The sequence below is a fragment of the Lepidochelys kempii genome, chromosome 8 (assembly GCF_965140265.1).
Source record: "Lepidochelys kempii isolate rLepKem1 chromosome 8, rLepKem1.hap2, whole genome shotgun sequence".
NCBI lineage: Eukaryota > Metazoa > Chordata > Testudines > Cheloniidae > Lepidochelys > Lepidochelys kempii.
In genome coordinates this window covers 65,077,169-65,092,601 of record NC_133263.1, presented here as the reverse complement: position 1 = coordinate 65,092,601, position 15,433 = coordinate 65,077,169, and the positions used below count along the sequence as shown (strand labels likewise).

Below are 15,433 nucleotides of genomic sequence, written 5' to 3'. Positions count from 1 at the left end.
TCCGAGTGTGGTGTGGGAGCAGGAAGGACCAGATCAAAAATTCCATCCTGTTGTGTTTTTCAACAAAAAACTTTCTGAGAGGGAAAGTCACTGGTCAGTCTTAGAAAAAGAATGTTACTCCATTGTGTATGCTCTTGAGAAGCTATGCCCATACATTTGGGAATGGCGTTTCCACCTGAAGGCTGACCATGCTGAACTGGAGTGGCTTCACACAGTCAAAGAGACTAACAAAAAACTTCTTCAGTGGAGTTTAGCTCTTCAGGACTTTGATTTTGAAATAACACACATTTCAGGAACCTCTAACAAAGTGGCTGATGCACTCTCCCAGGAAGGTTTCCCAGAATCAGCCAGGTTAAAATGTCCCTGTATTCTAAGTCATTATAGTCCTTAAAATGTAGAAAATACTGTACAGTCTTCATGTAATTAGTAGTAAAATTAGAGGTGCATGCATCTTATTAACTCTGTTTTCCTAAACCTCCAGGAAGAAATCCCAGCCTGTGTGGCCTGACCTGAACCAGACTGGCCAACACAGTCTGTGATTTGGGGGGCGTATGATAAATGAAAGGGGAAGTAGCTCCCTTTTATGGACACCCAGCCAGCCAGTAGCTCTAAAATCCCTCTTAGTAGCTGTTCTCTAATTGCTCTACCTGTAAAGGGTTAAAAAGTCTCAATGCTATGCATAGGTAGAAGGAAGTAAGTGGGCACCTGGCCAAAAGAGCCAAGACTCCCCTTTTGTCTGTCTGTTCTCTCGGGCAGAGGCGGACAGGATAGCAGTTATGCTGTTAGAAGCTTGGGTCAGGTATGAAAAAATCATCAGTATCATACCGATAAACTACTCATTTAAAACCCCAGATATATAAGTAGATCAGGAAATTTCTAGGAAGACGCAATTAGGTTTATCCCTTTTATTTCGTTATGGCTTGTGGATTCCTCTGTGCTAACACCAGGTGCTATTGTTTTGTTTGTAATCTTTAAGACCTCAAGAAAGCTATTCTTGGTACTTAATCCTTGTAGTTGCTCTTTTAAAATCTAGCTATAGCCTGAGTTCCCAGATGTAGCTTCTTTCTTTCTTTTTTTATTAATAAAATTTACCTTTTTTAAGAACATAATTGGATTTTTGTGTCTTAAGAGGTTGTTTAATTAGCTGGTGGCAACAGCTGATTTCCCTTTTTTCCCCCTCTCTTTCTTTCTTAGCTCTTCCCTGGGGAGTGGGGTGTGTGTGTGAAAGGGCTTGAGGGTACCCCACAGGAAGGAATTCCCAAGTGTGCCTTCCTGGGCTCTCAAAGGGGTTTTGCACTTGGGTGGTGGCAGCATCTACCAATCCAAGGTCAGAGAAAAGCTGTAACTTTGGATGTTTAATAGAAGCCTGGAATGGCCAGTATTAATTTTTAGAATCCTTGCGGGCCCCCACCCTCTGCACTCGAAGTGCCAGAGTGGGAAATTAGCCTTGACACCAAGTAGAGCCATTCTTATGTTCTTCTAACTCTTGAGTAGACCCAGAGCCAGAATCCTGTTGTTGCTATCTAGGAGGCCCTTCTGACTTCCCAGAGAGGATCAGGCTGAAGGGCTAAATCATGGGCCCTTATTCAGAAACCCCTCCGGAGCAAAGCAGAGTCCTTGTGTAAACAAAGGGGATTAGTGCAGGAGGAGTTGGCAAGAGGCCTGAACTCTGCTCTCACCATTAGGACAATTTCAGGGCCTCTTGTTATGTTTTAGAGAATGTCTCTGAGTTCAAATTATAAAATGAGTGAACAATTTTCAAACAGGATATTAGCATCCACTGTCTAAAGATGCCTTTCATTAGCAAGACAAAAGGAAGGCAGGAGAGGGGTGAAGAAAAATGGGCAGATCCTGGTTCCTGAAAGAAACCAAACTCTGAGCCTCTTACTAGGTACCTTCTTAGTTCAGTTAGCATATAGGAGCAGCTACCAGGGCCTGGAAATGCTCCAGAGAAGTGGCAGATATAGTATACAGGCTTTATAAGGAGAGTGATAAACGCTGCAAAGATAAAATGCCAGGAGGGGATATCCATCCATGCCTATAGTGGAAGGCAGGAATATGGTGGAGGGAACTAGAGGGAGGCAGTCAGGAGAAAGAAAACTTTATCTGAGAGAGAGCTCAGAAGGAGGATATGGTTTGAACAGGAAGATGAATGTTTCTCTGGAAGGTGAGGGCTCAATGGAGAAGTGTGAAGAGTCTGTCTCAGAGTCTGGTGGGGCTGGGGTCTGATATTTTGAGTGGGATCTGATCGCTGAGTCATCTTCATCAACCACAGAATGTAACAAATTTCAGGAATAGACCTTGAGTATCTCAAGAGTCCACAGTGAAAAATTAGTAAAGAATCTGAAAGTATGTGTTTGCTAAGGATTCCCGCATAACCTAAATTTAGAGTTGAATTTGTGCTGGGGCTTGCTGAGGCTCCACTCTTGTACCTCTTTTCATGCTATGATGCAGTATAAGCACCTCTTTTGTCAGTGGCATGCAAGACGTAACCTTGCACATGAGGGGTGTGCAAGGTCACGCTGTGTGGAGGACACCCTTGTTATTTCTTGAGCCCTAGCACCTCTTTCTTTACAAATCAAACACTGCCTATGTTCTGACTCACACACCTACCTTTCAGTCTCCTACCATTTTGATAATCATGAAAATTACATAAGTTTGATATTACTCAGTATGAAATGTAAAATAACCTATAAAGTGCAGTTGTGAATTGTCATCAGTAATCATTACATTTAAAAATATTTTAAAATGTAAAATATTAATTCTACTAAGAAAAGAATGTACCACAGCAGAGAAATTTTTGATAAATACATAATACAACAAAAAAATTGCAGCTACCAATAATTTTGTGGTGCAATGAACTTTTTCTGTCTCTTTAAACATAGATCTTACCTCAAAGTTGTATTGTTTCAGATAATAAAGATCTTCTTTATGAAACTCACATACGTCTTTTTTAGTTTCATTCTTTCCCTCCCATACCAGTGTGAAATTTTTAAGTTCACCATTTACAGACTGCTCCTTACACTTAATGCGGACAGCATTATTGGAAATCAGTTTTACTTCGGTAATAGTCACTTTTTCTGGTTCTGTTTATGGAAGAAATGATACCATGTTATATTTTAATATTTTGGAACCAAACATTTTAACCATTATAGTTTCACCCATATTTTTCACTAATCACTACCTCTCTGTACCATCGATATATTTGTTATAGTTCACCACCTAGAAGAACTCCACTCCTGATTCAGAAAAGTCCATAATGCTTTAAGTTAAGCATGTTCTTAAGTCCTTTGCTGAACTGGTACCTCCATAAGTTGGAGTGAGACTGTGATATAAGAACATAAGAATGGCCATACTGGGTCAGACCAAAGGTCCATCAAGCCCAGTATCCTGTCCTCTGACAGTGACCAATGGTAGGTGCCCCAAAGGGAAGGAACAGACAGGTTATCAAGTGATCCATGCCCTGTCACCCAATCCCAGCTTCTGGCAAACAAAGGCTAGGGACACCATTCCTGTCCATCCTGGCTAATAGCCATTGATGGACCTATCTTCCATGAACCTATCTGGTTCCCTTTTGAACCCCGTTATAGTATTGGCCTTCACAACACCCTCTGGCAAGGAATTCCAGAGGTTGGCAGTGTGTTGCATGAAAAAATACTTTCTTGTGTTTGTTTTAAACCTGCTACCTATTAATTTCATTTGGTGGCCCCTTATTCTTATATTATGAGAAGGAGTAAATAACACTTCCTTATTTACTTTCTCTATACCACTCATGACTTTATAGACCTCAATCATATCCCCCCCTTAGTCGCCTCTTTTCCAAGCTGAAAAGTCCCAGTCTTATTAATCTCTCCTTACACGGAAGCCATTCTGTACCCCTAATAATTTTTGTTGCCCTTTTCTGAACCTTTTCCAATTCCAATATATCTTTTTTGAGATAGGGCAACCACATCTGCACACAGTATTCAAGGTATGGGCATACCATGGATTTGTACAGAGGCAGTATGATATTTTCTGTCTTATTATTTATCCCTTTCTTGATGGTTCCCAACATTCTGTTTGCTTTTTTGACTTCCGGTGCACATTGAGTGGATGATTTCGGAGAACTATCAACAATGACTCCAAGATCTCTTTCTTGAGTGGTAACAGTTAATTTAGACCCCATCGTTGTATATGTATAGTTAGGATTATGTTTTCCAATGTGCATTACTTTGCATTTATCAACATTAAATTTCATCTGCTATTTTGTTGCCCAGTCTCCCAGTTTTGTGAGATCCTTTTGTAGCTCTTTGCAGTCTCCCTGGGACTTAACTATCTTGAGTAGTTTTGTATCATCTGCAAATTTTGCCACCTCACTGTTTACCCCTTTTTCCAGATCATTTATGAATATGTTAAATAAGACTGGGCCTAGTACAGATCTCTGGGGGACACCACTATTTACCTCTCTCCATTCTGAAAACTGACCATTTATTCCTACCCTTTCTTTCCTATCTTTTAACCAGTTACCGATCCATGAGAGAACCTTCCCTCTTATCCCATGACTGCTTATTTTGCTTAAGAGCTTTTGGTGAGGGACCTTGTCAAAGGCTTTCTGAAAACCTAAATACACTATATCCATTGGATCTCCTTTGTCCGCATGCTTGTTGACCCCCTCAAAGAATTTCACTAGATTGCTGGGGCATGATTTCCCTTTACAAAAACAATGTTGACTATTTCCCAACAAATTATGTTCACCTATGTGTCTGACAATTTTGTTCTTTACGATAGTTTCAACCAATTTGCCCAGTACTGAAGTGAGGCTTACTGGCCTATAGTTTCCAGGGTCACCTCTGGAGTCCTTTTTAAAAATTGGTGTCACATTAGCTGTCCTCCAGTCATTTGGTACAGAAGCTGATTTAAATGATAGGTTACAGATGACATTTAGTAGTCCTGCAAGTTCACATTTGAGTTCCTTCAGAACTCTTGGTGAATACCATCGGGTCCTGGAGGCTTTTATTACTGTTTAGTTTATCAATTTGCTCCAAAACCTCCTCCAATGACACCTCAATTTGGGACAGTTCCTCAGATCTGTCACCCAGAAAGAATGGCTAAGGTTTGGAAATCTCCCTCACATCCTCAACAGTGAAGACAGTTGCAAAGAATTCATTTAGTTCCTCCGCAATGGCCTTATCATCTTTGAGTGCTCCTTTATCATCTCAATCGTCCAGTGGCCCCACTGGTTGGTTAGCAGGCTTTCTGCTTCTGATGTATTTAAAAAAAATAGCTATTTCCTTCGGAGTCTTTGGCTAGCTGTTCTTCAAATTCTTTTTTTGTCTTTCTAATTATATTTTTACACTTCATTTGCCAGAATTTATGTTTTTTTTCTATTTTCCTCATTAGGATTTATCTTCCACTTTTTAAAGGATGCCTTTTTGCCTCTCACTGCTTCTTTTACTTTGTTGTTTAACCGCAGTGGCTCTTTTTTGGTTCTCTTACTATGTTTTTTTAAATTGGGGTATACATTTAAGTTGAGCCTCTATTGTGGTGTCTTTAAAAAGTTTCCATGCAGCTTGCAGGGATTTTACTGTGCTACTGTACCTTTTAATTTCTGTTTCACTGACCTCCTCATTTTTGTGTATTCCCCTTTCTGAAACTAAATGCTACAGTGTTGGGCCGCTGTGGAGTTTTCCCCGCCACAGGGATGTTAAATTTTATGTGATAGGAGACTGTGTGATAGGAGAGCTCTGCCTGTGATCCTTCATATAAAGATAAATGGCACAGTAATGCATCATTTCCTCCTCCGATGATTCTCCATTTGGGATACTGTTATAAGCAAGAGCTTCTTTCGCAAAGACATTCTGTGCAAGTGAGTCTGATAACGCCCATTTATAAAAAATACTTAAACTCTCAGTAAATATTCTGTGATAAAGTGATTTAGAACAGTGGTTCACAACCTTTCCAGACTACTGTACCCCTTTCAGGAGACTGATTTGTCTTGTGTACCCCCATATTTCACCTCACTTGAAAACTGCTTGCTTACAAATTCAGAAATAAAAATACAGAAGTGTCACAGCACATTATTACTGAAAAATTGCTTACTTTCTCATCTTTACCATATAATTATAAAATAAATTGGATTGGACTATAAATATTGTACTTACATTTCAGTGTATAGGATATAGAGCAGCATAAACAAGTCATTGTCTGTATGAAATTTTAGTTTGTACTGGTTTCACTAGTCCTTTTTATGTAGCCTGTTGTAAAACTAGGCAAATATCTAGATGAGTTGACAATACCCCCTGGAAGACCCTCAGGGATACTCGTATGTCTGGTTGAGAACCACTGATTTAGAAAAACATGGCAGGAAGTCGTGTCTGGTTTTTTTACCCTACTTTTTATTTTTTTCATAAAAGTGCATTTAGGGGTTTTTATTTTTTAAATTTTATTTATGTATTTATTTATTTATGCTAATGAAAGGTTGCAGAAATCTTCATTCACTATGGATGAAATTCTGGGCTGTGAATGCTCTGTGGGGAGGGCTGCCTAATTGACAGCACAGACAAGCCAGAAGACTGAAAACGCTAGGGGACCTCCCAGCACTGCACACACCTTGCCACCATATGGGGCTTGGCATCCAGCGCCTAGTGGGGGAGGGGACTGAAACCAAGACCGAGTGCCTAGGTCTGGGTCCTGCTGCCCTCACAGGGCAGGGAACCAACTCTGATTGACCCCCAGAGCAGTAGCCAGATGCTTGTGCTATGTGTGTGAGGAGAGCCTCCAGCAGTTTTGAACTGACACCAGAGAGGCTGGGTAGAGAGAACGGGAAAGCTAGCCCAAGAGACACCTCCAGCCACACACCAATGCCACGCCAGGATCTGAGTTGAATTATCTATAGTTTAGGTTGTTTCTTCTCCAGATCAGACTTGGATGGCGGATGCATCTAGCTTTCCGGTTAGACCAATCCCCCCATAATCCACCCAAAAAAAATTTAAATTCAAAGGGAGAGTTCTTACTACTCGCTAGCTCTTCCATAAGAGATTTCAACAAAGATAAAACCAATGGGAATTGAGAATCATTAAAAGGAGGGTCATGATCCACCAAGTCTGATGACATAGGTTTGTAGTTATTGCTCCTGCTGTTCATAAGTCTGTAAGATCCTTATCCATAAAGTGCTTAGTCAGTAAAGATATTTCCTGGGTATCCTCCCCCCAGACTTCAAAAGTGCCAGGAGAATCAGAACTGGTGTGTTCCAAACCCTGGTGGTGAGAGGGGGAGTTTGCTTCTTGGAGAAGAAATCAGTTAATTTAGACTGCAGTGGAGGAGGATCCATCTGGAGAGCTACGAGGTGCACATAATCTTCAAGGCAAAGACTGTCCAATTTCTTTCCTTCCCAATTTCTACTAGGGAGAGCCTTTACCACAATAATTCACATAGTTTTGTCCTGGAACATGTCCAGATATAAAAATAAGATTAATTTATATGGAGATTTTTAAGTTTTTGAAAACTTTTGACTTGATTTTTTTTCTTTTTACATGAAACATGGTTAGTTAAGTCTGGCATCAGTCTTTCCTGGTTTTGAACCCTATCTCCATGGATGAGGTCAATTGTCAAAAAGGGGTTATGTATTAGGAGGACTTGCCATCATGGTTTCCTTACACCTGAAAGCCCAGATTTTACCTTTAGAATCAAAGGTTATGTCTACACTGCAATTAAAAACCCTCTGCTGGCCTGTGCCAACTGACTTGGGTTCATGGGGCTCGGGCTGCCGGGTTGTTTAATTGCCATGTAGACATTTGGGCTCAGGTTGCAGCTGAGACATTTGCAAACCTAAATGTCAATTAAACAGCTCTTTAGCCCAAGCCCCTTGAGCTTGAGTCATCTGACATGGGCCAGTTGAGGGGTTTTAATTGCAGTGTAGACATACCCAAAGTGTCAGGGCATTCATTCAGGCTATATTTTTAATAATTTCTCCTGATCTCCAAATTTTAATAGTCAATGTTTTTCTTGCCCAATATCTCCCCCATTTTATTCTGAGTCATTGTGGGAATGCCTGGATGCGCAAACTGATATGGTAGGTCTTCCATTAAAAATGGCTCATATAATAATTTTAGGAGATTTTAATGCTCAGATAGGTCCTCCAACAAACTCAGTATCAGGGGAAGAAAACATTGAGGATGTTTTTGAACCCCTCAAAACTCTAGAGATCAGGTGGTTAGGTCTGGACAAAATTAAAGGTTTTATTAGATAAATCAAATCCAATACCTGTACAAGGACAAAGTATAGGGGATAGAGAAGAACATTTTACCTATATTTCATCTTCTGGTGGTTGTTTCATCTCCTGGTGGCATATATTATCCCTATAATTAATTGGTCCTTCCACTGGGATTTCTTTATATTTTCTTGCCCAGACAGCAATCACCAACCTCTTTGTCTATAATTATGAATGATGTGCCCTTTTCAAGAGAGTTATAATTCTGATGGTCAGAATACCTTAACCCCTTCGGAATAACATGGTTGTAAAAGACTAAAAAGGACCCGAGCCATTTGTAATAAATTATCAAGAAGATGGAGGTCTCTGATGTTAGAGATATAATTATTAAGTAACATGATTCATCTCAAATGTGTGAATCATACGAGTTGCTGGTAAAGTCCTTGCAACCACTTTCTCTAAATAAATTGGTTTTAATTATCCCAAAAATGCTTTAAAAGATAAGCTCACTTGGTTTATGCGGTCTGTGTGAAGTGCTTTAGCACATATAGCTAATAGGATAAGATGCAATCCCTCTCCCAACTTACTTCAAAATCTAGGAGCTGCCAGAAGGGGACATAAACTTTACTATATCATAAAAACAATAATATTTAAGATCCTTGTGGAAAGTAGCAGCTAAAGCTAAAAATTCTTCCATTTTTTGAAGAAGTCTTGGGCTTTGGTAGATATACTCCAGTTGAGGAACCAACTGATGAAGACTAGAGAGCACATTTTGGCCCATTTGGCACATTTAATGATTCCCCCCAACCAGTTTTTTTTTAAATCTAATTCTACCATAGTTGATGCAATAAGGAATAATCTCTTTGATATACCACTCTGGCCTTCAGTAACAGACAGTGAAGTCCAGTCATTTGTTTTAGCCCAATCTCAGAAAAAAGCTCCAGGGGAAGGTTTTCTGCCTGCTTAAATTTTGTAGGAAAATGGTGATTGCTGGTCCCCAGTCTTGGCTAAATTATTTCCTGTCATTAATTATATTGAATGGGTTCCCTCCGGCTGGAAGTCCAGTATCATAGTTCCTATTTTTAAAAAAGGGGATGGAAAGAATCCTGCTTCATATAAACCTATTAGTCCGGTAGATGTGGCAGGGAAAATTTATTCCAGATTTTTACTAGCTGAACTTGAAATATGAGTTTTAAAGGCTAATTTATAACACAAAGAGCAGTCCAGCTTTAGGCAGGTAGAGCCACAACTAATAATTGCTTTATTTTATATAATTTATAAATATATTGTGGTTAAGGGTACTAGATTATATGCAGCCTTCATAGATCTAAAGATGGCATTTGATTCTATTAACCAAGACAAACTTTGGGCAAAATTTAGAAGGATGGGTATTGATCTACGACTTTTGTATATTTTGGAGGCTCTACACTAGGGCAATATGGCTAGGGTAAGAACTAAAGGCAATGGAGAATGTACTAAAATTTTCCTTGTTTCTAGGGGAGTACCCCAAGGATATCTTCTAGCATCTCTTCTTTTTAATTTGTATGTAAATTGTATAAAGTAACAAGTTAGAAATAGTGAAACAAAAGTGACATATATTTTTCTTCTCATACATTAGTTCTTTGAATTTTCAGTAAAAGTAAGTAAATACATAAACTTACGTGCTGGTTTTGTCCACAATTTTGTAGTTACAGCGTCACCATAAAATCTGTTTGATGAATATTTGCTTACTGTGTATGCCTCTATTGACACATTATATAGTTTGTAAGGCTTTAACTTAGAGCAGGAAAAAATGGTCCCATTGACAGACGCGTTGACTGTAAAATAAATAAATAAATCGAAAGCTTAAGTTAAGACTTCATAATAGTAATATAGGAATTGCTATACTGGATCAGGCCACAGATCCTTCTTCATTCATTTTCCTATTGTCTAGCAAAGGTCAATACTAGATTAGTTGTTATCCTTTGCTCTGAAACATTGGTCTACATGCCTTATATATGTTTTTATTCTACGTAATATAACTATGAATGTTATTCAAAGTTTGCACCCAAATTTGGCCAAGTCATAAACTTCTGAAAATCTCAGTTTGCACATGCTCGGGACAGCTTTGTTGGAATCTGGCAGCTAAATTTGCTTAAGATTTCATTTGCACTGAGCATGATACAGCCTCTCACAGCTCCTACATGTAGACCATACTCTGCATGTGCCATCCCCAGAGTGTGATTGACCATGCTCCAGCCCAGGGCTTCAATGGTTAAACAACTGTGGCTCCTGACTGCTGAGCACAGTAACTGAGGGCAGGGAGGCTGTCTGTCCTGTTGTCCTAATGCTCCCCCTGCGGGGTCCAGGCACAGTGGAGGAAATGAGGAAGCTACCTGACTCCAGTACAGAAAGATGAGGAGAAGGGAGAGAGGGGCAATATATGCATGGTACCAGAGACAGAGGCAGGAGCTCCAGAGAGAGATGGGATAGGAGACTGGGGGATGAGTTAAGGAGCAGGAGCCAGAAAGGGGTAGGGTGACCGGATGTCCCGATTTTATAGGGACAGTCCCAATATTCAGGGCTTTGTCTTATATAGGTGCCAATTATGCCCCACTCCACACACACACTTCTGTCATGATTTTTCACACTTGCTAGTTAGTCACCCTAGAAAGGGGAAAGAGGAGGACAAAAGTGAGGGGGGAGGAATAAAAGGTGGGAGGGAGCAGGAGCTGTGGAGTAGGGAAGAGGAGCAGGGAAGGTGGGAGAACATGGGCAGGAGCAGAAAGGGAGGGGAGCAAGAGCTGGGCAGGGCAGTTGCAAGGGGTCAGTACTGGTGGGGAGAATGGGGAAAGAGTTGGGCAGGGACAGACAAGCAGAAGCCAAGGGGGTATCAGTAAGGAGGACTCATGGGCAGGAGCTGGGGTGGAGGGATAAGAGCAGAAGGGGACAGGGGCAGAAGATTCTGTAACCACTTGTGCACTCTCCCCTCCAGAACTTGGAATTGAACCCATTATTACAAAGTCTTAATATTTCTCTTCTGTCTAGCAAATAGCTGTAAAACCCACTGGAAAAATAGCTGTAAAACACACTGTCTCCATCTCTCTCTAGGTGTTGGTCCATATTTAAGATAGCAGCCTTCTAGTGCTACTAGTTACTCAGTCAGCTCAAGTGGTAGACAACTGTACCATAGATCTAAATAACCCAAACCTATTTATGACTAGGGCTGTTTGAAAATTTTCCTTCAATATTGTTTTTTGAAGAATAATTGGGTTTTTGACTAAACATTTTTTGCAAAAAGTGTCTGGTTTTCCATGGAAAATTTCAATATTTTATCAAAATGTCAAAAATTGAAATATTTCAGACAAAAGAAAGTTGTGATTAAAAATGACAACACAATGTTTTATGGGGTCTGTAGTTCAGGTTCCTTATGCTCTCAATCTGCTCTATAGGCTGGGCTCCCTCTTTGGACTACATCTTCCATGATACACCACTTTCTCCCTTCTTAGTGAGGGAAGCAGGTGCATCATAGGAGTATAAGACTCCCAAACTACATCTCGTGTGAAGCAAGCAGCACATTTTCAATAGAAATTAAAGTTTTTGGCCAAAACGTTTGTGATTTCAGCCAAAATATTTTTCCAAAAATTCAGAGACTTCAGAAAAAAAATTCCAGACTGCTCTGCTTATGACCAATTTGGTGACTCATTGTGGTTCCACATGATGAAATTTTTATTGTTTTAATTTTTAAGTTTTCAGTGATGGCACCACAGAAAAGCCGATGAGGAAACAAATGATTCTTCATTCAGTGCAAGGTGTGAACGATGTGTAGAAAATATGGCAGGGTGCCACACACTGAATGATGCGAATAAAAAGAAACATTGAGCACTATTCGCTGAATACCATCCACCCTGCACACTGAATGAAGAAGGGGTCTTGTAGGAAAATAGCATGTGATTATGTAACTAAAGACTAACATAATGCATACATACTGGGCCTGAATTAAAGTTGAAGAGGCAGCCATACTTTTGGCATTTCCTAACTTTTGAATGCTTGACTTTGCCACCTTAACATTTTTTTATTGTAGCTTTTTTGGATATAATCTATGAAACATTTAATCCTTTTTTGAATCCTGCTTAGCCTATGGACTCAGTATTTTATGACAACAAACTCCATATCTTAATACTTAATTTATTTGAATTTATAAGTAAATTATCAATGTGCATTGTGCAAAAAATATAAAAACAAAAACTGGAAAACACCCTCTCTTTGTAGTGAAGGTGCTAGAAGCAATTAAGTCAGGCACAACATCTACAGTCTGTTCCTCGGAAAGAACAATCAACACAGCAAGCTCTACAGATGTCAGATGCAGAGCAAGAAGACGACAACTTAGCGACCACAGCCAGTCATTGCAACTAATTGACAGCCAGATGACCAAGTTGTTACATGTTCAAGTCATGTAATTAGAAAACCTGTATGATTCAGAGACACTTAGACTGATAAATACTGAACTTCAAAGACAGCATGATAGTGTAAATATTTTAAATGGTAGGAATGCAGAACTTAAAGGGGGAGGATGTAACGGGAGGCTACACTGTATTATACTGTTCCACCACTAGGTGGCACTGTGCATAAAATACCTCATTTAAATGGTCTTCAGCCATAGCTTGGAGAGCCTTAAAAGATCTTATGAAGAACACATCTGGTGTGTATAAGTACGCTCAGTAGCCAGTCCATATCTGGTACAGAAGAACATGACAGGCAGCAGCAAATTTCAGGAGGAGCTAAAGGAATAAAGCTGCCATAGTGGCAACAGTGTAGAGCTGCAGCTGAGTTTTGGGGACTGTGTGGCAGTGGGGAACAATGGCTTTTCCTGGGCTCCTGCTGGCAATTTAAAATGAAACCTGTCCACATTTCCAGGCTGCACCCAGGACTGGAAGCTCACCAGACTTCCAGCCAGTCAGAGAAACTAGCTCACTGGGCTAGTGCCTCGTTGCATGATGGCCAATATAGACCTGAGGAGAATGAGAGGGTTGTCAAAGGAGTGGAGGAACACTGCAGCATTTGGCCACTTTTGCATCCAAAACCTGTAATATTATACCAGAAGAAGAGAGAAGGTTGTCAACTCAGGGCTGGATTAAAGCATAGAGACTTTAGGCCCATGCTTAGGGCTGTGGCTGCTAAACGAATGCGATTATATCAGAATTTCAGTTTTCACTTAAAAAAATAAGTTTCTAGCCCTTGTGATTGTGAAGAAAAACTTGAAAACACGACCCAAGTGTAACTGACACAGAAACATTGACCTGAGTGTGCAGGCAGCCTGAACTAATACATCAGAGGAGTGAGCTGCCCATCTGAGTTGCGTGTGTGTGGCAGGAAAAGAAGAGTATAGTGGGCCTGGTTCCTGTATCCAAGCACCTACATCCTGGCTACTGAAGTAAATACTGAGGGGCCTTCTGCTGTCACTCCTGACTGAGAGAAGGAAGCTCCATACTGCTACTCCTACCATATGGGGTGGGAAGTGAGGGGTAGAAAACACCTGCTACCATTCCTGTTTCTCTAGAAAGTAGGCTTCTATTGTCACTCTTGGAGGAGAGAAAGGGACCCACTGCTGCCCTGGAGGAGAGGGGCTCAGTGCTGCCTTAATCCAACCCTCCATAAACCTGTTATATTATGGGTGTAGGATTAAAAGAATAACAAAGAAAGAGTTGCTAACAGTTTCCTTACTATTCTCCCTTAGCCTTCTACTGAAATCTATTTTTTCATACGGGAAGGATTCCTCTTCCACAATTACATTTAAAATTCCGACAAACACCAATAGGAATAAGTCACTCAAGAGACTGCATTAGTTGGCTATTTAATGCATTTTCTGATGATGGAAGACACTCTGCTCACAACTGACTACCCAGGATGTGCACCTATTAATGAATGTCTTGTGACTTACTGCTAAATTACTTGTCTAAAATATGAGATGACTGATAATCTAACCTAGGGAGTTAAAATATGAAAAGCCCTGTAATATTAAACCAAATAAATGACATGACTAAACTGAAATAAGTTTTGAGGGAAAAAATCTTAATAGGGAAATTACTGTGGCGGTAAACTATTATGTTACTAGGTGAAAGTCTATGAACTGCACCCATACAACAGCATGAAGTGTGAAGCAAAAAATGGCTGAGAACTTGAAAACTGGACAGTAACAGACTGTGAATCCCAGTGGTGACTGAACGTGATGATATGATAAACAAAAAAGAGCATTCAACCATACTTGTAGATGTTTCCATCTCGTCACACTATTTCAATAGACATGTAGGCTTCAGAGTGACACACAGACAGAGAGACAATCTTGGAATTATATAGATTATTTGTATTATAGTAACACCAGTGGCCCAATGGGATAAAGGCTCCATTGTGCTAATGAGGCTACATAATTATGTACCAATTCACCTCAGTGATTAATATTAAAGAAAAATAGGCTTACCATTTTCTGTACAATTAACCCGATAACCATGGATAGGACCTTTTGATATGTTTTGGGGTGCTTTCCAGCTAAATGTTATATTCTCGGAAGTACGGTTTTCCTCTTTAGGGGTGTCAAGTTTCTCTGGTTCTGTTTAGAAAATTGGGAAAGAGAGAGAATAACACTATTTTAATGAAGAAAACATTATTTTTCAAATGATAACTAGCTCATTAATTAAGGAGAAAATTTGCAATAAAAAGCCTAGTATACTCTTGGTTTTCCAAAAGTATCTGATGGAATTAAGATTTCATTGGACAATAACATAAGAGTCTGTCGGGAGCAACTTGAGAATACTACTACATACTGTCAATTGAACTCTAACTCACTTTACACAAATACTAATATAGTGCAACCAAAAAGTGTAGAAATTGAATAGTTTAACACACAACCATTGAGGGATAATCATGGTGGGGAACTGGTAGCACTGTCTATTCTGAGGGTGCCTGACACTTCTCATTATAAGACCCATTATACAACTTTGTCAAACTTTGACCCTTTGGGGTGAAATTTTCTATGATGGGTTTCTGCCTCGTGCAGATTTTTTTTTTTTTAATTTTGATCAAAACAGTTCAGCTATTTCTAAGAATGAGGCTATAGAAAAACATGTTACTTTGTCCATGTTAAAAAATTCTGGTGACCTTTTCTTTGACCAGCTTTACTGCCCCTTGCTTTGGAGAAAAGACTTGCTGGATAATCCTGCAATACGTACCCCAGAGGAAATCAGTGGTCTATCGTACCAGCAAGAAACA

General features: G+C 39.8%; 1 protein-coding gene across 8 annotated transcripts in view; it reads right to left on the bottom strand.

Annotated features, from left to right (window-relative positions):
* The window catches only part of PTPRC (protein tyrosine phosphatase receptor type C), a 155,071-nt gene that overhangs the window by 37,563 nt on the left and 102,075 nt on the right, over nt 1-15,433 (bottom strand). For all 8 annotated transcript variants that reach the window (XM_073356764.1, XM_073356763.1, XM_073356768.1 and 5 more), the window contains 3 exons: nt 14,646-14,774; nt 9,850-10,005; nt 2,893-3,086 (listed from right to left, as the gene is read on the bottom strand). In XM_073356764.1, coding sequence (XP_073212865.1) covers nt 2,893-3,086; nt 9,850-10,005; nt 14,646-14,774 — 479 coding nt within the window. The remainder of the gene's footprint in view (nt 1-2,892; nt 3,087-9,849; nt 10,006-14,645; nt 14,775-15,433) is intronic.